This window comes from Alosa pseudoharengus, unplaced genomic scaffold (assembly GCF_046254945.1).
Source record: "Alosa pseudoharengus isolate Yale_2024_CS ecotype anadromous, Long Island Sound unplaced genomic scaffold, YU_APseudo_1.1 YU_APseudo_1.1_scf_4, whole genome shotgun sequence".
Classification (NCBI taxonomy): Eukaryota; Metazoa; Chordata; class Actinopteri; order Clupeiformes; family Clupeidae; genus Alosa; species Alosa pseudoharengus.
In genome coordinates this window covers 7023174-7045646 of record NW_027468774.1, presented here as the reverse complement: position 1 = coordinate 7045646, position 22473 = coordinate 7023174, and the positions used below count along the sequence as shown (strand labels likewise).

At 42.3% G+C, this 22473-nt stretch overlaps 2 protein-coding genes across 2 annotated transcripts; one reads left to right on the top strand and one right to left on the bottom strand.

The window, feature by feature from the left end:
* Nucleotides 1-1501: 1501 nt before the first annotated feature.
* Nucleotides 1502-4305, bottom strand: LOC143103318 (keratin, type I cytoskeletal 50 kDa-like). The gene is made up of 6 exons (XM_076267147.1): nt 3847-4305; nt 3476-3558; nt 2687-2843; nt 2360-2521; nt 1973-2098; nt 1502-1741 (listed from the first exon to the last, which is right to left on the bottom strand). Exons 1-6 carry the CDS (start codon nt 4303-4305, stop codon nt 1502-1504), a joined length of 1227 nt encoding a protein of 408 aa, XP_076123262.1.
* Nucleotides 4306-14155: 9850 nt separating this feature from the next.
* Nucleotides 14156-18351, top strand: LOC143103320 (keratin, type I cytoskeletal 50 kDa-like). The gene is made up of 7 exons (XM_076267149.1): nt 14156-14668; nt 14888-14970; nt 15206-15362; nt 15815-15976; nt 16151-16276; nt 17544-17764; nt 18140-18351. Exons 1-7 carry the CDS (start codon nt 14156-14158, stop codon nt 18261-18263), a joined length of 1386 nt encoding a protein of 461 aa, XP_076123264.1. The 3' UTR covers nt 18264-18351.
* The last annotated feature ends 4122 nt before the right edge of the window (nt 18352-22473 follow it).

Genomic DNA, 22473 nt, shown 5'->3' with positions numbered 1-22473 from the left:
TGATATGCTTGCCATATCTATGTGATCACGGGTTCGCGAGTAGCCTAATTCAAACGAGAGTAATGGGTGCGCAGGTGAAGTGTAAATATGGTGCAATTTGATTTAATTTCATTATTTTTTTATGTTCATACTTGATCGCACAAACAAGTGTTTAGTCTCGTTGGAAAGCCCCATTTCTGCTCTGTCACGCAATTAAGGTTTCATCTCGCTGCAATGAACAGTTCTGGAGCAATGTAACAAAGAACTCAGGCAATGCAGCTGCCTGCCTCTGCCTGACCAGCTATGGCAAGAACCACACGCAGTCAGCAAATTATGTTTATATAAAGTAGCCTAGGCTACGAGATATGTGCCTATAATATGCTTGCATTTCACCCGAATATTATCGAAATATTTTTTGTAACAGAGTTACCGCGGGCATTCGCTTACTTTGATCAGCTTCACACTTCAATGTCAGAGGCTAAAAAAGGACAGCCCAACGCAGCTCACTTTGCTATGATTCGTGACACATTCTAACATCTTATTAACATGAATGTTCCAACTCATCATCAACTCACCTGTTGTTACTGAGGTTAAGTAGTAGGCTAGCCTAGTCTACTGTCAAGTGTTTTTAACAGATGACTTGAATTGTCCCGCTGCTGCTGCTGCACTAGGCCTACTCATGATTTGATTAGAACCATAGGCTACACTTCCTGACTGGGCCAATGGTCGTAGATAGAGTGCAGTAATTGGTTCAGTCCCTGCTTTGCAAAGTGTTGGCAAAGTGCCGTCGAAAACGGCAGCAATCTTTTTTTTTTTTTTTTTTTTACTTTTCACTGAACGGAAATGGGGGGGCCAGCAGGGTGGCCAAGCTTTGGACAGTAGTGGCCGTGGCCCCCCCTGGCCACCACGTAGCTCCGCCTCAGTGTCTCCATTCAGTATTTTTCTGTGGATTTTCACTCTACAGCATCTGTTTAAAGACCCTTGATCACGACAGATTATGACGGAATGCGTAGCCTTCCCGAGGATCATTTGGTGCAGAGTAAGATATCTTTTTGATTTTCTTTTTTGCTTTGCTAACCAAACACAAATAAGGATGTACACAGAATGTAGATTTTAGTCTGCTCTTGCTTTATTGGTGTTTTTTTAAAACTTGACATTGCAGATATCCTGTAGCAAACTGCAGGTTTACAACCTGCCTTGTGCTCAGGGCAATAAACAGGCAAGTTGTGGATCAGGGCTTTGCAACTCAGTGGAGGCACCTTATTAGGAGCCGATGAGGGAGGAGGAGGATGAAGACACCACTTTCCCATCAACCACCTCTTCCACCACTGTCACCACTCTGGTTCGTGTGGTGGACGTGGACATTGCGGTCACTTCTGATGCTGCTAGCGCTGCGGATGACGATGTCGATAATGACGAAGACGAGATGGTTCTGGCAGAGGGGATAGAAGAGAGCGGTCAGCAGGACTGTATCGGTACTGAGTTGAATCAACTGTAATTCAATTAAAACGTGGTTGTCTACTTACGAGTACGTAGAGGCCGCGTATGCGTCTCCGTCGAGCAGTCTTCTGTACTCGGCGATCTCCAGCTCCAGTCTGGTCTTGATGTCCAGCAGGATGGAGTATTCGTAGCCCTGGCGCTCAAGGTCTCCGCGGAGGGCACCAAGCTGTTCCTCCAGGCTGCTCACCTGTACCTGGAAGCCGCCCAGCATGCTCACGTAGCGGGTCTGTGTCTCTGTCAGGGTGCCTTCCATGGAGGCTTTCTAAGACAAACAAATAAGAAAACACCTCAGTAAGCCATTTAGGCACCCCATTTACATACCACTTTATCAATACAATTGCTATTACTAATCTTAATATTGCACTTCCATTGGGGGTAGCCTATAGGCCCACTGCCTAAAACAAATAGTTCTTGAACTTATAAAGCAATAATTAGCTATATACTAGGCACTAGGCCTACAAATGAGTAAGACACCGTTCAAGTGTCCACTCACCATGCTGATGAGGCCTTGCAGCTCAATCTGTAGTGCCTGCATTGTGGTCCTCATAGACGTGACTTCTGAGTTGGACGTCTGGAGGACGGCTGTGCTTGTGAGGACTTCTTTGCTGAGCGCTTCCGTCTGGACGTGGGAAAGAAAATGCAACAATGTTACTGGGAGTTGCCTCCTCAACGTAGCCTGCATTTTGTTGTTTTAAAACTGTTCTTGAAGGCCCATACTCGAATTTGTATGAAAACGGTTAGGCTAATTGACTTGGATAACTGTTATTAGGTTAATAACTATTTTATTTGTGGCCTTTGCTTTGTTTAGGCCTACTAACTCTGATTTGTTCTGATAACATTTTGATCCATGTTGAGCAGGTGTAGCCCTAGGCCTACTCACCTTTGCCTGGAACCAGCTCTCCAGTTCCTTCCTGTTCTTGACGGCCACAGCCTCGTAGTGTTCACGGACGCCGGCCAGCACTGCCATGAGGTCCTCCTGAGGAGCAGCGTCCACCTCCACGTTTACTGTGCTGCCGACGTGTGCGCGAAGAGCCAGGAGATCCTGAGGAAGACGTCAGGTGGGTGGATAAGATGATGATAACGACCAAGGGGATTATATTGAAACTTTGTAAACAACACATTCCATGCAAGTGAGTAGGAAAAACTCTAGTCTGGCCTAATGACCACAAGGACATGTGAACGAGGAAATGTTTGTAAATCAAAGAACCTCCTGGTGGTTCTTCTTCAGGAAGGCGAGCTCCTCCTGAATGGCCGTGATCTGCATGGTAAGGTCGGATTTGGAGAGGGTGATGTCATCCAGGACCCTCCTGAGTCCAGCGATGTCAGCCTCTACAGAGAGACGCATGGCCTGCTCTGCCTCAAATCTGAAATGTAAAAAGCATTTAGCCCAGGGATGTAGTGGAGGCTAAATGCAAGTAAACACAGTTTATCCATCTCTGAAATGTCAGAAATGGAGTTTATCCACCTGTTATTATAGTTTATCCACCTCTCAAAAGAGTTAATTCAATTGCAACTTTTAACAGAAATAACACTGTATTATCCACATTCACAATATGTACGTCAACACTCTAGGAACCATTTAAAATCACTGGTATGGTTATAAACATTGGACAATAACCACCATCATCAAACATGTTCTGAATGCCTTTTTTTATTTTATTTGTATTATTTTTTTTAATCCGATGCCCTATGGCGCAGACAGTACACCTTAGAGTGATCACAGAATTCATAGTACCACCTCTTATTTTACCACTACACCCCTGATTTAGCCTAAATAAAAAAGTCAAGTTTAACAGGACAGGTCTTCGGATGATGTAACAAGAGCGCGCGGGCTGCACGTGTTTCACACATTCCATATAGAGGGCACCGCGAATTTCAGTCTGACAAACGATTTAGGCCACTATGCTGCAGCAACAGGTCAACCAATATTTTCGTTGATAATGTAAAAGGATTTAACAAAACTCTGTTCTAAGAGTAGAAGAGGGCTGACACTTACTTAACTCTGAAGTCATTAGCAGCCAGTTTGGCGTTGTCAATACCCAACACAACTCCTCCCTTAAAACCGATGTTGCCCATAATCTTAAAGTAAAACAGACATTAACAAAAAAACAAAGAAGATTAGATCCTGCAACAGGTAATGCAATTGTGTACATGTCATGACTCTATAATCACATGATTTCACAATCTTGAATTTCCCCTGGGGATCAATAAAGTATCTATTTATCTATTTATCTATCTATCTATCTATCTAATCTATGCGTTATACAACACGCATGTAGCCAAGGCCTAAAGCAAAAAAAAAAAAAACCTTTATCTGTAGGCCTAATCTTAGTTTCTGCATTGAGACTGGACATGACAAACACCCACCTTGGCCTGGAGGTCATTGATGGTGACCATGAAGCCAGAGAAGTCATGCGCAGCAGGGCCGATCTTAGCCTCCAGGAACTGTCTGATCTTCAGCTCCAGCTCGGCGTTGGCCTTCTCCAGGGTGCGCACCTTGGACAGATAGGATGCCAGGCGGTCGTTCAGGTTCTGCATGGTGAATTTCCCGTTGCCTACAACGGCTTCGAAAGCTCCGCCACCAGAGGCCATGCTGAAGCCGCCGCCGCCGCCACCGCCAGCAGCGAACCCGAACCCTGCGCCACCGCCGAACCCGGCGCCAGCACTGGAGATGCGAACGTCAGATCCTCCTGCTCCGCCGTAGACACTGCCGGCCCGCATTACGCTCATGCGAGCTCCACCTCCGGACAGGGAGAGCCCAGACATCCCCCCTGCGATGGATGATCCGGAGGACATGGATACGCGGCTGGAAAAGGTGGTTGCCATTGTGAGTGCAGGCTGCTGATGCTTCTCAGAGCAGGTCAGGAGTGATGAGGGAATAGATACGCAGGCCTTTTATACAGGAGCACATGGCTTGAAAATATCACAGCGATTTTGCCTCAGGTCTTCCAGTATTGCCGCGGGCGGTTTTTTAACGTTCACTTCGCATAAGTGACTGTGTTCACTCAGGGTTATAATCATTAAAAACCACACGAGTAGCATCTGCTATTGGGAATGAAATGTCAAATGTCGAAGCATGCCGAAGGCCTTCAGGTTTAACTATTATCTTGTCATTCTGTATAACTATTTATTGTGGGTGGGTGTAAGTCTGGAACACAAGTAGGTCTACGCTTTTGCCACATATTAATTGTCATTCACTAAAGAACAATATTTAATTTACACGTGTAGTCTACAGGCTACCCGTTAAGTTATTGCTGTTAGTTGAAATATCTATCAAAGTTTGTGTAAGACTACAGTCAGTCAAACTTTATCCTCACATGCTTACAAAAACAAGAGGACTGTTGGTTCAGCAGGGCAAATGCACCTTTGAAATAGGCTAGCTTTATTAACTTTTTAGGCTGTATAAAATAGGCTTTCTGTTTTAACTCCATTGTTTTTGTTGTCAAGATTGAAAATGTAGGCTACAATGCTACAAAAAAGGCCAGGTGGCTACATACTTTTACTTACTTGTGTCCCATTTACATTCTTCAATTCTACTACAAGCCCTCAAAAACAAAGTCAGACAGGACACAACAGTCAAGGATTGTCTTGATGTCCTGAGTGTACCTAATGCATTTATTTGTCATTAACATTAAGTTCAGTCTCTCATCACAAGTATCAGTTCAGATGTTTATTTGACATAATTGTAATTAAAATGGTCATTGTAGTGATCAATTTCCAATAGAAGACTGGTAGGAACATAGTGAGAATCTGTGTGTCCAGGTATGAAATAGATCTTACGAGAGTTGTTTTAAATATGGTACAGTTACAATCTTACAAGAGTTATAAATATGGTATAGTAAACATATTTTATGCTATACATTACAAGATGAATTCAGATTTGTTATGTGTGGTATGTGTGGTGGTGAGCCAGACAGACATGTAAGACAGATAAAAGAATTATCTTGGGTGTGTGTGAGATCTGATCACTTGGCCTTTAGAAAATGTCAAAGCAATTTTAATCCCCCCCTCAAGCTGCACCACAAGCCTGTAAGCTTATAACCTGTTGGTTTGGTGGGTTTCGGCAATGTAAATGCTCTTCAGTGCTTATTACTTAATGCAAATGTTATAGAGCATTAAACTATTAACTTTCTGTGACATTCAAAACCTAAACTGACAGAACAATTAAGCAAGGAGTGTAATAGAATTATGTGTGTTTTGGCCCTGACAGGCAACACACTCTTCCATGGCTAAATAAACTCTTTCAAAATAAAGTTGGGTTTTAGTCTTCAGAGAAGAAAATAATTGACAACACTAATCCACAAAACACGACACACATCTATCTAAACGTTGAGATAGATAGATAAATACAGTAGATAGATAGACAGATAGATAGATATCCACTTTATCAAACTTTTAATAGAACTTTACCGGTGAAAGACCAATGAAAGAAATGTATGCACCCAGTTGCTCATGCATCTCATGATAACAGAAGTACTGGACTGGCTGCCAATTTGGTCAGTGCTGTTGGAGAGGAGGGGGTGGACTCCAGTGCTGTTGGAGAGGAGGAGGTGGTGCAGGACTTAAAGTGTTAAGGCACCGTGCCTGAATTCAGGCGTGAGCTGAAATGCTTAAGATTTGAAAATAGGCAATGAGACTACAGTATATATGATGTCCTCATAAAAGACATTTCTATTGCTTTAAGCTCTGGGGGGGGGGGGGGGTGGAGTCAGTGCTGGGGGAGAAGAGGAGGGGTGGAGTCAGTGCTTTTGGAGGGGGGGTAGAGGAGGGGTGGAGGCATATTAAGGTTTTCCTTGATCGCTTTAATGCTTGCGTCAACTCTAACATTATGTTTTCAAAACAATTAACACACAGGTCTAAACAGAAGCACTGGCCAAAATGCCACATTTTGCTTGCAAAAAACTAACAATCATTTAAAACATGCAGCAACAGCTAATTTTGCCTTTAAACAACTCATCTTGTAGTCAAATCACTGTTTCAATCAAGCATTACACAGTGGACAACAAAATGCAAAACATTTCTCAAAATGAGGAGTGCCATAAAACTGTGAAAAGAATAAGTACCGGTACACTGCAAAAAATGAAATCTAACCAAGTGTTATTAATCTTATAAGATCAAAAAATCTATTTGCTATTGTTTTTAGCATGAAAAGACTTACCTAGCACTCTTTCGAAACATCATTTTGACTTAATTTAAGAAGACTTTGACTTATTTTAAGGAGTCTTATCAAGACAAATTTACTTAACGCACTGGCAGACAAATTTGCTTGTTTTTAGGACAAATTTGCCTAACGCACTGGCAGAAAAATTTGATGTCTTAAAATAAGTCAAGCTTTTCTTAAATTAAGTCAAATGATTTCACGAGAAAACGCTAGGTAAGTCTCTTTATACTGAAAACAATACAAACAAATTTTTTTTATATCGATATAAGATTATTAGATAAGCAGTTTTTGCAGTGTATATGTTGAATAAATGTTTTGAAACGTGTCAAACGTGTCAAAATAACTTCTGCTGTGCTAAGAAGGTGAAGATCAAGATCAAGTGAATACCAGTTTCATTAACCGCATCTAAGCAATCGAGAAAAACAAAGCAGATGGCAAACTTATCACACATGTGTGTGCTTAATCCTACAGCAGATGGCAAACTTATCACACTAATCCTACAGCTGCAAATTTATCACACAAGTGTGTGCTTAATCCTACAGTGGCTGCAGTTCACACTGGATCCAATGGGTGGAGGAATTTCGGAACTTGTTGTAATAGACATAAACCACCACTGGGAGGCTCACATCCTAGTATACAAGCTGATGTGAGAACCATCAATGAACCATGATGAATTGACATACATCCCTTAAGTGCAAAGTGTCTGGACCCTTTAGGTCGCAGCAGTCGTGATGCAGGAGCACTACAGTGGCAGACAGGTGTTTCATTGCCTCTAGTTCAGGGGTTCCCAACCTTTTCGGGCAGGTGACCCTATTTTGATGTCACAAAACATTGGCGACCCCAATCCTTCACAACATCACAAATTTCCCTGCAAGCTAATTCGCTTGGCTATCTTTGTGCGTCTGAAGAATCCGATTACATGTTTTTGTTAAAAATATATTTTTTAACAAAATGTAATGTATGTATATTTAATGTAATGTACTGGTCAATTGTAAGATACCCAGTATCTCAGGCGACCCCATTTGAATTTCAGGCGATCCCACATGGCGTCCCGACCCCAAGGTTGGAAAACAATACTAGTTACTGGATTTCCATTCAGATGTTTGAAATGCCTTTGTTGTACACTTTCAACACAAAGGTTGGGAATGAGCTCCCAGTATGCTCTGTATTACACATGTGATTCCAAATCAGCAACACATTGGGCCCTAATTACAGTTTTCTCTGATTGCTTGAGCACACTTTATGTAACTATGGCTATTTTTGCAACACTCTACACACAAATAAAAAACCTTTCACCAAATCAGCAAAACATTGTAGTTCTCTTGCAAAAGTTATCACACCTTGCTTAACTCTTCACACCTTCGTAAAAATTGTGTTTTCGTATCAAACAGTAAACACAAGCCATCACAATAATGTGCCAACTACACACTAATGGTCTGAATAAAAAACACATCTGGCTTTTGCTTTCTCTGTGCACAAATGTTAGTTTGAGGTCATACTTTTGTCATAGTTCTGTAAACATACAGGGATCCAAACTTCAAGTATTGTTGTTTATTTACACACATCAAAACAAACACAGGTGTGTTTTTCAAATACATAGCAATTTCACTGAGAGAAAAAAAAAATCAGTCTACATTGTGTCGTCTCTCTCAAAATTTCGTCTACATCACATGCAATGTCCTCTAGTCCAAGGCACCAGGGAAAATATATTCTGGAATGCCGTATCCAGGCCTGACATGACAATTTACATGACTTTTGATTCAGTTGAAGTGGACCACATCTTCTACAGACAAGCTTACAGTAATATTAAAGTCAAGGCAGATGGCAAACTTGTGACACAAGTGTGTGCTTGTTCCTAGCTGCACTTAACACTGGATCCACTGGGTGGAGGAATTTCCTAGCTTGTGGTAATGGACATAAATCACCACTAGATGGCGCACAAACTGTTTATACAAGCTGATTTGAGTGTGGATACTGAGAACCATCAATGATAAAACAAACGTTTTTTGTTTAAAGAGCATTCTGTTAAAAGAATGGTCCATTGTCTTCATAACCAATGGTTTTGCACCTTAGATATTAACCCATGGCAGTGGCTATGCAGTTTTTGTTCAGATTGTATCTATATCTATTGGTGAGAGTGTTAAAAACATAATGTGCTCTTCATGCAATTCCAAGTCAATCTTCTGCAATAGAGCAGTGATAAGACTGCAAATAGACAAGTACTCCAAGCCTATAAACTGCAAAGGTTGTATTGCAACATATTAATAATTACTTTAAAGTGTGCTTTGATTCTGCAATTTACATGTAAGCATAATTTACTGAAGGAAGTCGTCTGTATGCACTTACAGTGTAGAATAGAGAAGTCCTCAGGCTAAGGTCAATAGGGGTCAAAAGTGTCTGCAGGCAGCAGCTATACTGTATATTTGCATTGCTACATTTAAAAAAGTAAATGTTGTATCCATTAGTTTGTGTGATAGGTCAAGAGTTGTTTGTGTCAGATTCTGGTTTGTATTTAAATCACATGTTTTCTTCACTCCTGTTCAACACAAACAACCCTCCACAGACACAAAAATACAGCTAACTCAGGTGACAAGCTTGTGAATAAAACTGATCATCAACTTATGATGGTAATGGTGTAAGTAGAATATGCTATTTTGTGTTGATTTTAAAATAGAAACATTGAGGCATGATTGGTTGGAATGGTTAGGTGCCTAGGTGCACTGCAAGGCCAGAACCTCTAGATGAAGAACTGCACTCTGACTTGTGTCTGTGTAATATACACAACCTGCCACTAGGTGGCTCACTAACCAAGTAGACGCCAGAGCCAGATACATATGGTTCTGGTAGAGGCCAGAGGCATAAATGGAGGTATCATTTTCATATTCACAATGGTCTCCATCAGAGCTGTTATGGCTCTGGAAAATGGGACTGCCTGACAGAGCTGTCAATGTTAAAAACAAACACTTACACCACCTTTTGTTTACAGTAATTGTCATGAACCAGAAATCCCCTCAAAGTCAGAGACTATCATGAGTCACCTATACATCATAACAAGGAACAACCAGTAATGAATTGATAATATGTTGTTTGTGTGTTTGTTGGTGCATTTCTCGATTCATCATTAACATTTGCACAGCAGTTTACACTATTAGTGTAACACTTGCACAGAATTTACACTATTAGTGTATAGTGTGTATTTTTTTTTTTAAAGAAATGCTGCCAATTTGATGTTTAACTTGATAAAGTATTGATAAATGGTGCATTGTCACTTTAAAAGAGTCTAAACGGTTCTCATAACGTCCTTTTGTCAGCTGCTTACAAAGGATAAGGCTGATCCAACTCTAGCCTTGTTTGTTTGCGCCACATTGACAACACAATATTAAGTTATTACAAGGAGCCTTCATTGTAAGGATATGGAAACATGTAATGAGTTGTTGCTAGCGTGACATTTCTGTTTGCAGTTTTCCATTAAAAGTGCAGTATGAGCATGGTAGCCACCTAGCTATCTGAATGGAATAGGATATGTTTAAACGCTACTTAGTCTGTTAACATGAATAGCCTATTTCCAAGCCTCCAAGCACAGATGTCACACTTTAAATCTACCTGTTGCCTTTCACCATCCACTTATTTAACTGCTGTCGCATCCCTTGACATGCCATCTCATTTTCCGGCTTTGTTTTTAGCCGGTGACAGCTTTTCTTTGCTATATCCATCTTTTTCCATAGACAGCAACTCACTACTCGTAGGCCTATCTGCTCGCTCAGCGCCCACTCCCTCTTCTATGTCAAAATTCTATGATGGAATCTTATGAGATAGGGCGCCTACTCAAGCATAACATTGAGAAAATACAATAATATATATATATATACACACACAATTTTTTATTTTTTTTTACCATCGCTTTGGCGCCCACATGGTGCTGCGTCCCTATGCGCTGCATATAGCACATACCCACTTTTTGCGCCACTGTTCTGCACCACCACTGAATCCACCACCACCACCCATGGCCAGCATACGGGAAGAACCGGAGATGCACCCCCCGGCGCCACCATACACGCTACCGGCCCTCATAATGCTCGTACGGGCACTACCGCCCGTAAGGGAAGCTCCAGGGAGTGGCATGCGGCTAGAGTATGACACCAAGCTGTGGCAGAAACGAGGAAAGCAGAGGAGGGAAGAGAAGCCTTCTGTCTAGATGGGCTGTAGCCTACTGGAGAAGGCGGGGCACCATATCAGCGGCCTCCAACGCTTTTAAAGCCGTAAAGAATTTGCATATAGCACCAAAAAAAAAAAAAAAACCCTCGAGCAGGATAATTAAATGTTGGAAGGTCATATTCTGCCACACATTTCTGAGAAGGTCACACTGTAGAAAAAAGGAATTAATGGGACCATTACACACTCAGTCTCAGATAATTCCTGTCAAACAAAGCCTTAGGTGTGGAACTGAGCTGTTCCATCCACAGGTTTTTGCACAAACACACAAGCCTCTTTGGCATTTATCCCTGTCACATGGATTAAAATGTCTGCCAAATGAATACATGTAAGACTTATTCTGCAGTAAACATTAATGATCAATTCATAGTGAAATCTGAATTCCCAAATTGTGCAGATTTCCAGACATTCAAGACAACTCATTCACTTGACATTGTAAATCATTTACTTGGCATAATGTGATACCTGGTGGTAGCATAAGGTTAAGGAGCTGGGCTAGAATGCAGTAGGCTGAAAAGTTCTAGGCTCAATTCCTGGTTTCCACTGTTGCAACCATGAGTTGTTCTCAATGGCCCTTTGTAATATACAGTAGGCCTAATTGACATAATGTAAGTTGCTTTGGATAAAAATCATCTGCTAAATTATTAAATGTAAATGTACCTTTTCTATTCACAACAATAGTTTTCAACAGATGACTTAAGTTAAATAACAATACATTCTATGTGATATTCTGACATAAAACTGGGTAAGGATTTTTGGCCAGATTTTATATCCTTCCTGTTAATGACAGGTAAAGGCATCCAGACATGTGCCTGCATTGTCCTGACCTTCATAACTGGGATGACAGAAAGTCTGAGAAAGAGACAAACAATTGCTCAGAGTCACCTGACTAATGAGTCATCCGGGCAAATGACTACAGAGAAAATAGATGCCCTCTGCTCTGCAGTATTTTTCAATATATGCATATTAAAAAGAAATACATAAGAAAAACAAGGTAATTGTGATGTCATGCTCTCATGTTAAAACTCATAACTCACTTATACTCAGCACTCTAATATTATTGCTTGTCTAGTTTTTGTGTGTCAATCCAACAGCTCTACCCTAGTTCAGTTTGTAGTAGCTACTAAGCACTACCCTAGTTCAGTTTGTAGTATACTAAGCACCACCCTAGTTCAGTTTGTAGTACCTACTAAGCTCTACCCTAGTTCAGTTTGTAGAAGCTATAAGCACTACCCTAGTTCAGTTTGTAGTAGCTACTAAGCACTACCCTGGTTCAGTTTGTACTAGCTACTAAGCACTACCCTTGTTCAGTTTGTACTAGCTACTAAGCACTACCCTAGTTCAGTTTGTAGTAGCTACTAAGCTCTACCTTTGTTCGCTTTATAGTAGCCACTAAGCACTACCCTATTTCAGTTTGACAAGATATGAACTAGTGATCACTCAAAAATCGGATCTTTTTTCTTCTAAAAAACTTTTTTTAGGAGAGACGGGCCAGGTAATTGGAACTGGACGACGAGGATGACACAACCTTCCCATCAACCACCTCTTCCATAACAGTGACGTACTTGGTCCTGGTGGAGGAGGACGAGTTGCTGCTGGGGACAGGATGCAGACCATGTGGTCAGTTTCGACCAATCACAGACAACACATCGGCTAGATGTTTCTCTCATAGTTGTCCCACACAGATACACAACTCCACTTCACAAACCTATTAAGGTACAAACGTCCTCATCTGCTGCATGAGGTGTGTTGTTTTTGTTGTTGTTGTTGTTGTTACATATAGGGCAACAGACAGAGGGTTAGGAAGCTGGGAAGGATAAGGTAAAATGTGGCTTTTTAGCCTAAACTTAAAAACAAAGATGGAAGGAGCATTTTTAAATTCCATGCGCAATTGGTTCCACAGCTGTGGCGCTGCAACTGCAAAGGCTCTGCCACCTTTTAGTTTGAGCCTTGACCGGGGCACGAGGAGGAGAGCTGTGCCAGCAGATCTGAGAGACCTGGGGACTTGGTGAAGATGGATGAGGTCAGTGATGTAATTAGAGGCCTGTCCATTAAAACTGGGATACTCAACAGCCCTACTTGTGGGCTTCCAATTCACAGTGTTTCCATAATGTCCATAGTGTTTCCATAACTCCATGAGTTTTTTTGTTTATAAAAACTCAAACCTCTGCCTTTTGCAATGATGAGCTTGAAGATGCTGTACATAAGCTTAGCAGTGAACACCATGCTGCCTTTTTATCGCCACGGTTATACATCGGATGAGTGCTAGTTATCCTAGTTAATAATAAATCAGATTGACATGAATGCCTTTAGTGTTGACATAGCCTGACATAGTTGGAGGGGTACCACTGCACTACAGTATCAACCACACAAGGAAGTTATACCAGCCCATGTGTTACAGTGCAGATAACCACAAAAACCAACAGACCAACACACTAACTGCAAAAGCAATGTACTGTAATGTCAGTTTAATACAACAGTAGTATTCAAACCAATGCCCCACATTTCTATTTTACTATTACCATGTTGTGGACTGCAAGCTGTCTGATTCATTGCATGAGTGTTTTCCATTGATGAATTGATTATTCATTTATACATTTATTTATTTATTTATTCAGTAAAATGAAAGAAAAAAAAACATTTCAATGTAAAGAGCAAACAAACATGCAAATGGCAACTCGTATGAATGTGATGCATGCACCATTTGCACACCTCACAGATCTTTTACAACATCAAAGTCAGACAAGACACATACTTGCTATATTTAGTGAACTATTCATCATCGAAACTAATAATTGTTAACTATATGCAAAGTGCAGACAGATGAGTGAGAGTGGTTTGTGTGCCAAGCGTGTATTTCCACTGTTACAGTTTATTGCCCTTACATTACCTCAACTATTCAGGTGCAAGCAAAATGCCACTGGGCTTGGTTGACCTTCATGGTATTACTCTTTGAGATTAAAGTAAAATGTCAGAGTAATTCTGTAACAATGCTTGGTTGCAATAACACCTGAACTTGTCATGACTCGTTGGTCTAGTTTATTTTTTATTTTTTGCTTTGTTTTGCAGTGACTAAATTATCACTTTATAACCACTTACATTTTTGACATCAACCCAGCGTCTGCATTTTGATACATGTTTGACATCAACCCAGCGTCTGCATTCAACTGGTGGAACTGGGCATGTAATCTCCACGCAGGTGACGCGTTCTGATATAAAGAACCTCCAGACGCTCCGTCTGCACTCTGTTCTCTCTCTGCACTGCCCAGGTTCTGCCAGCTACTGCACCACTTTGCCTTCGCGATGGCCAGCACTTACAGCCGTGTCTCCATGTCCTCATCTGGCTCCATGCGTGGGGGGTCCTCCATGGGCGGAGGGCTCTCTATGGGCGGAGGGATGTCCATGGGCTCTTCCGGACTCTCCCTGTCTGGGGGTAGTGCCCGCATGAGCGTCATGAGGGCCGGGAGCGTGTACGGAGGGGCAGGTGGCGCTGGCGTGCGCATCTCTGGCGCCTCCCGGACCCTCTCCATGGGCGGCGGCGGTGGCGGTGGTGGCTACGGCTTCTCCTCCGGCGGAGGGTACGGAGGAGGCTACAGCATGTCCAGCAGCATGGAAGGAGGCGTCATCGGCAACGAGAAGTTCACCATGCAGAACCTCAACGACCGCCTGGCCTCCTACCTGGTCAAGGTGCGCACCCTGGAGAAGGCCAACGCTGAGCTGGAGCTGAAGATCAGACAGTACCTGGAGAGCAAGACTGGACCTGCTACCCATGATTTCAAGGGTCACTTTGGAGTCATCAATGACCTCAGGGGCAAGGTCAGTCTAGTGACTCTATATTAACTTGTATTATATATTTAATATTCTAATATTAAAACAAAATATTTCTTTTTTTAATGTGCCATGTGAGGAAAGTATCATAATTGTAGAGAGAGAACTTCAGTATACTATGATAATTGAAAAATTTGAATGACCTTGAATGATCAGGGATTGGAACTCTGTTGAAGTGACCTGATGTGTTCATGTTGACGGCTCTAGATTCAGGCAGCTCTTCTGCTTAAGGGCAGTGTGCACCTCAACATCGACAACGCAACTCTGGCAGTGGATGACTTCAGGGTCAAGTAAGCGCATCCCCATACATCTCCTGCATCCTTACGGTTCCAAAACATTTCTTTTATTTTTTGCACGATAATAAGCATTGCTATTCGGATGCTGAATGACAATGTAAAGCATGTACAGACACGACAGTAATCAACAATCATCAAATGACCTATTTTGGCATTATAACACTAACCTTACAATAATGATGGGTGTGATCTGCATGTTCTTCACTGACTGACTGATTGATTGATTCAGGTATGAAGCTGAGCTGAACATGCGTCAGTCTGTGGAGGCAGACATCGGTGGACTGAGGAGAGTGCTGGATGACCTCACCCTGTCCAAATCCGACCTGAACATGCAAATCTCTGGCCTACAGGACGAGCTGGCATACATGCAAAAAACCCACCAGGAGGTAGGCTGGAGTCACATGCTAATCTGTGCAAATCACACACCTATTCTATGATTCAAATCCTGCATTCGAATACTGTTTATCACTGCTTATCACTGGGAAACATGATAGCAGTTATGCTGGATGAAGTCTTTCTGCTCCAGCTATATCTACAATGTTATAGTAATGACTTACTGTCTGAGGCCTATACACTTTGTTTATTTATGCATGCATATGGGGTAAAGAACATCTATGCTTGACATGTCTGAGTTATGTATTGCATGCATCTGACAAAATTGGCATATCAAGGCACCTCAAGTTTAATTGCATTCTAGTATGTCTGTGATGACAGAAATGCCTTTGAATTCAGATTTGAAGATGATCAAGGTTGAAGATTGCGATTGCAGATTGTGATTGTGGAGCGTCTTAGGGTCCGTTGTCATATAACTGATGCCATTCTTGCCATGCTGTTTCAGGACCTGCTGACCATACGCGGTCAGGTGAGCGGTCAGGTGCATGTGGAGGTGGACGCGGCACCTCAGGAGGACCTGACTAAGATCATGGCAGAAATCCGCGAACACTACGAAGCTGTCGCCGTCAAGAACAGGAAAGAGCTTGAGACGTGGTTCCAGGCCAAGGCGAGTCCATTATTGTGTTGTGAACTACAGACAGATAGCATTCCCTCTCATTATGTCGTAACTACTGACAGATAGATACTACAGTAGATATGTTTCACATACAAAAGAGATGGCCAATCAAAATGAATTGTGATTTTATGAGCATTATGTTTGTTGGTTTTTTCCCTCATACAGACAGAATCTCTACATAAAGAGGTGAAGACAAGCACAGAGGTCCTGCAGACATCCAGAACAGAAATCAGCACCGTCAAAAGCACATACCAGGCGCTGCAGATTGAGCTGCAGTCCCTACTGAGCATGGTAACCTTCCACACTGAATCATGATAGATGAGCTGTTGATAGATGATAAGGCATTACTTAGGTAATGTGATGATGGATCAGGGCAGCAGTATTTTGAGCTATATTGCTGGGCAACTTTATAAGCGGTTGGATGTGTTCTGATTAAGTGATCATAAAAAATTGCCTGCTGATGATTGTACTCCAGAATACCCAGGAACGTTGCCCAGCAACATTACTCAAAAAGTAAACTTTCCATCAGCTCTTCATGAATTACCTTATACATTCATAAAGAAATGTGTTCTTTTTCACTGACAAAAGCACATGTTCAGGATCCAAGATTTAAATGTGTCTTCTTTCTGTAGAATTGAGTTGAATCTGAATTTGACACAAGCAACAAATTAGCAGCTCAGTGTTGAGTATGACCTGTACAATTATTTCATACAAACATACATCACAGACCACTTAGAGGTGCAAACAATATCTGAGTTTTGCTTGATTTGACCATCAGTTAACTTCGAAACTGCCATTTTATTTTGGATAGACAATACGCCAAAAAATCTAGACTGGAGTAGAGCAATTCCATGGAAAATTAAATTTTTTGTAACATCCATAACGCCAATAAAATGTGATGGTATGGTATGATGTGAATGATTACATGAAATTTGAGCATTTGCTATTTTTGGCTGATGAATGTAAATGAGAAAAAATGCACAAATTAACAAAAAGTAAATTTTCCGTGGAATTGCCCAGTAACTCAACATGTGGCACCTCCGATATGTTAAGTGTTCTAAAGACGTCAAATGGTCCGCTGTAGTCACCACATTCATAGCCAAGGAGCCAGAAGTGAACACACATGGATGGCTATAACAACTGTGCTTTCATTATACAACTAAATACGGCAAAATACTTTTATAACCTTGAGCCAGCTTCTTACTATGTTATCTTAATGGCTGTTTGTACCTCCAACAGCAAGGCGTACCTAGTTACTGCCTGGTTACCGCCCAAAAACATCCTCAAACGCCCAAATGTTTGTGTGAAAGAATAAGGCCAGGTTATTCCACAAATGCCGTATGTTTGTGTGAAAGATTAAAGCCAGGTTATTCAACAAATTCCGTATGTTTGTGTGAAAGAATAAGGCCAGGTTATTTCTAAAACTCCCTCTTCTATCTCTCTCCCTTTCTCTCTCCCTCTTTCTCTCTCTCTCTCTATTTTCTCTTTCTGTCCCTCTTTTTCTCTTTCTCTCTCTCTCTCTTCCCCCCTCCCCCCCCCTCCTCCCCCTCCTGAACAGAAAGCGTCCATGGAAGGCACGCTGGCGGAGACTAAGAACCGCTACGCTGGCATCATGGCTGGGTACCAGTCTCAGGTGAGCAGCCTGGAGGCCCAGCTCACCCAGCTGCGTATTGACCTGGAGAGCCAGAGCTCCGAGTACAAGATGCTCCTGGACATCAAGACCAGGCTGGAGCTGGAGATCGCAGAGTACAAGAGGCTGATGGACGGAGAAGCAGTCAGGTGGGCCTACTGTGATATCACAGTTTTCCTCTATAATTCCCTTCTCTGAAATGAAATACTTGCTTTATTTATCTATAGATAGATAGATAGATAGATAGATAGACGAGTCTGACATTTTTCTTCCGTACATTCTATCTGGAGCTCTCTCCAGTCCTTTGTTCCTCAGAGAAGGCATTTTCCAGAAAAAAATAAGAGAATTATCCCTCTTAACCAGCTCCATCCTGTTCAGTGTGCACTGCAGCTGTGCTTCTCATACCCTCTGTTCACCACTAGATGGCACAAAAGAGTTCTCCATCCTCCATCCTTCATCCTTTTAGCCTTTGTCCATTATGCCACAGTATAATCTGACCCTGTTCCATTGTTTGCACCCCACAGCTCGTCATCCTCCAGCTCCAGTTCCAGAACCAAATATGTCACAGTGGTGGAGGAGGTGGTGGACGGTCGGGTAGTGTCCTCGTCCAGCAGTTCCACCTCGTCCTCCGCAATCCGCAGGTACTGATGAACCTGCTTCTGTGGGCCTCGGAAACTCCTCCAATCGAATCGTTTCCAATCGAACGAAACAATAAAGTGAAAAGTTGCATCAAACCAAAAAAGGTCTACTGTTGTGTTTCTCTTGTGTTTCTCCTGTGTTTCTCAGCTGTGGCCTACTGGTTAGCGCTTCGGACTTGTAACCAGAGGTTTGCCGGTTCGATCCCCGACCAGTAGGCACGGCTGAAGTGCCCTTGAGCAAGGCACCTAACCCCTCACTGCTCCCCGAGCGCCGCTGTAGCAGGCAGTTCACTGCGTCGGGATTAGTGTGTGCTTCACCTCACTGTGTGTTCACTGTGTGTTGAGTGTGTTTCACTATTTCACGGATTGGGATAAATACAGAGACCAAATTTCCCTCACGGGATCAAAAGAGTATATATACTTATACTCCTGTTAGACCAACACAAAGTATTGTCTGATAGCATGCCAATTTGTGTCGACTATATCAAGACATGTCCAGATATCCACTGATGTTAGCTAGCGTCGACCTGGCTCTTTTAAAGTGTCAACCTGCACTATGTGTAGCGATGCACTGCAGCAGGGATTCCCAAACTGTGGTACATGTACGTGTACCACCGGTGCTATGCGAGCTTCCACTAGGGGGTGCGCGAGATGAAAAGGGCAATGGCGGAAATTATTTGTTTTTAAATCTTAAGCCAATGTTCTCCTTGTTCTTTGTGTTTAATAGTGTTGTTCTCAACACTGTTTTTTTAGCGTGAGAGCTCATAGACACCGTTGCACATTTTGATTTTGTTATTTGTTATCATGTAGGGTGTCTAAATTAAAAATTATGCCTGGAATGCGTCAATAGAATGTGTTACGTTTGTATATGTGTCGGATGGGGTACGCAAGCCGAGTCAGGATGTAGGTGGTGGTACGCAAGCCGAGTCAGGATGTAGGTGGTGGTACGCAAGCCGAGTCAGGATGTAGGTGGTGGTACGCGGGAAATAAAGATCGGGAACCGCACTACTGCATTTTGAATACAAGTCAATAGAAGTGTGGTGTGTTGCTGCGCTCAGAGACAACTGAAGAAGTGCACATAACACCTTACAGTTTTTTTCATTTTGCTGAGGCACAATTTTAAAAACAGGGCCTGTGTTTTTTGAAACACTACACACTATTAACACCATACCCAAGAAGCAGAATCAAAATGAAACACTTCAGTCAAAACTGTACAATTATTTATTGAAACTCTATTTTATTATCATATCACAACACATTCATCACATGATCTGATAATGTTTGAATTAGTTACACACTAATGTACTCAATGCAAAACACATTTGACAAAACATGTTTTCCTAGGGTATAGAGCATGCTTGTTCAAGAAGGATTAGAGGACAATTTAGAGTACAAAAATACATTGACCAAACAACACATAAGACCATTGAGGACTATTTTCTCTCCACATTGTGAAATACAATACAGTTTCTTTTAAACTGCTTACACACACAGGGCCCTATTTTCATGACGCAAAACCTGGCGGAAAGCAGATTATTATCCCAGTGCAAAATGTATTCTTATCTTGTACGTCTCTTTTATTGAGCAACGCGCCAAGGGGTGCGGCAGTTAACGACAGGGCCAGTTCTCCCTATACGCACACTACACAAGGGGTGCGGGAGTTAACGACAGGGCCAGTTCTCCCTATACGCACACTACACAAGGGGTGCGGCAGTTAACGACAGGGCCAGTTCTCCCTATACGCACACTACACAAGGGGTGCGGCAGTTAACGACCGGAGGGGTCTGGTGCATTGTCTAAAAACTGCTGTTTTACACTACCTAAAACACATTACACCATTGACCAAGAGAAACCTGGTCAGAAATCCATGGCGAGTTGTTTATGTTATTCTAAGAGCACATTATCAACAGTGATATGGGCGGGCCACAACGCACTCTGCTTCTCTCATCCACAAACGCGCACCAGCGCACATCCATGCAAAACATTACAACTTACACAATTACAATGGGAAACATAATTAGAATAAAGATATAATAAAATACATCTCACAATGAGTAGTTATTCACCATCATTTGCAAATTGGTAATGACGGATAAAAGTAATTAGGCGAGAGGCAAATATGAAGCACAGCTGAAGATGCCCTGTCACGAGATGTACAGTAAGCAGCAACTCCTCTGCAGGATAATAGTTTTTTATTCAGTCATATACGAAGTTCGAACACTTTTGGGGTAAGTGTTGCTTTTCTCAGGCTATGTTTTCGATGGTAACCCATTGTCAGTTAATAAAGTAATTAACTGTTTTGTCATTGACTGACACCACAGTGAAGTTAATCTGGGTACCCAGAAGCTCGCTGAACGAAGAGTGAAGTTCGTTTCAGTTTGCCAATGAGCTCAAATAATAAGAGTGCATATGCGTGTTAGTGGAATAACTGTTCCATACTGTCTCATGTGCAAGCAGATTCCTTCAAATCCAAAATACCGATGCGCTGTTTGAAGTTGTGCTGTTTGACAGATGTCATTCTCATTGGTTTAAATGATGTTACGGCCAAAACACACCCTTGACTGATTAAGAATATTAGCGCCTTGTTGCGCCATCCGCATGATGTTTGATAACGAAAACACTCCCAATGTGGACTAAATTTAAATAAGCTTTTGACTAGTGACCATGCGTTTTAGACCACGATAATAGGGCCCACAATCTTGCATATCACACAATTTTTCACTGTAAACATGTCATTCAAACACCATAACTCCATATAACACCATAACCCCACACCAAATCTGCAAAACCATATACACTAATTATCACCCTTGAGTTTTCAATTTCATAAAATACTTTTTGCAAGACAGTGTCTCTTCCTCCTCCTCTCAGTTCTATATGGCCTTGAATGTCTGTTGTTGACAAGGGCTCAACTGTATAAGTATACATACTCTTTTGATCCCTTGAGGGAAATTTGGTCTCTGCATTTATCCCAATCCGTGAATTAGTGAAACACACTCAGCGAGGTGAAGCACACAGTGAACACACAGTGAGGTGAAGCACACACTAATCCCGGCGCAGTGAGCTGCCTGCAACAGCAGCGGCGCTCGGGGAGCAGTGAGGGGTTAGGTGCTACGCTCCTACTGGTCAAGGTTCGAACCGGCAACCCTCCGGTCACAAGTCCGAAGCGCTAACCAGTAGGCCACGGCTGCCCCACTGTTGCCCAGTGTCTAGGACTGAATGCTGAGTTTACAGTTATGCACCCAAGTGTCTACACAAAAGAGCTGTGCTCTGTGTAATTATGACCGCCGCGCAGCGACGCGGCGGTTATATAGGTTTAGTCAGATTTCCGTCAAGGATTCCCGGGACACTGTAAGACCGGGGTACACGAAACTTGGTTGGCATGTAACCCCACATGGATAGCATGGAACCATCGTTTTTCGTCTTGATCTGTAGCCCCGCCGCTGGACTGGACCCCCCGAAAGGAGGCTAGGGCAGACACAGTTTTCTGTGAATATCTTGAGAACCGTAGGGCCTAGGATGACCAATTTTTTCCGTATGTTTGCCTCCAGGGGTCATCTTAACCCATTCCATGTGCACACATGTGCATAAACAGATACACACGCACACACATACATTCACAGTAATCATACGTATGACACATACTCACACAGTAGACATATGTACTCATGCATGCACATGCACAAACACAGGCACATACGCAGGCACACACACAAGCACGCACACACACACACACACACACACACACACACCCACACACATAAACATAAACATGTACACGCACACATGCACACAAGAATTTCTCAGAATTATGAACAGGCAAGGGGGGTGGGGTTGTATAAAATGAATTTTACATGTGAAATCTATGAACTAATCATGTTTTGGTACTTGTTGTCTAGCAGATACCAGTGAGAATTCTGTTAACAGAAAACCCTGATTACAGAGACGTGCCAGGAAAACACTGGCTTGCCTTGCACAGTAATCCTCTCTTGAACCATGGCTTACTGTACTGTGTGTGGCAAAGTTGAAGAATACCACAGAAGCATGAAATACCTAATGAAAAAAGCGGAAGTGCAAAATTACACACTGCCTTCTCTCTCCACCCTACAAACTGAACGGGTATAGTGCTTAGTAGCTAATACAAACTGAACAGTAATCCTCTCTTGAACCATGGCTTACTGTACTGTGTGTGGCAAAGTTGAAGAATACCACAGAAGCAT

Coding starts and splice junctions, on each gene's coding strand:
- LOC143103318 (XM_076267147.1), bottom strand. CDS start 4,305: ATGGCAACCACCTTTTCCAGCCGCGTATCCATGTCCTCCGGATCATCC. Junction 2,522..2,686: donor TGAAGAAGAACCACCAGGAG/GTTCTTTGATTT, acceptor CGTCTTCCTCAG/GATCTCCTGGCTCTTCGCGC. Junction 1,742..1,972: donor TGCAAGGCCTCATCAGCATG/GTGAGTGGACAC, acceptor TGTTTGTCTTAG/AAAGCCTCCATGGAAGGCAC.
- LOC143103320 (XM_076267149.1), top strand. CDS start 14,156: ATGGCCAGCACTTACAGCCGTGTCTCCATGTCCTCATCTGGCTCCATG. Junction 14,669..14,887: donor TCAATGACCTCAGGGGCAAG/GTCAGTCTAGTG, acceptor TGACGGCTCTAG/ATTCAGGCAGCTCTTCTGCT. Junction 15,363..15,814: donor TGCAAAAAACCCACCAGGAG/GTAGGCTGGAGT, acceptor ATGCTGTTTCAG/GACCTGCTGACCATACGCGG.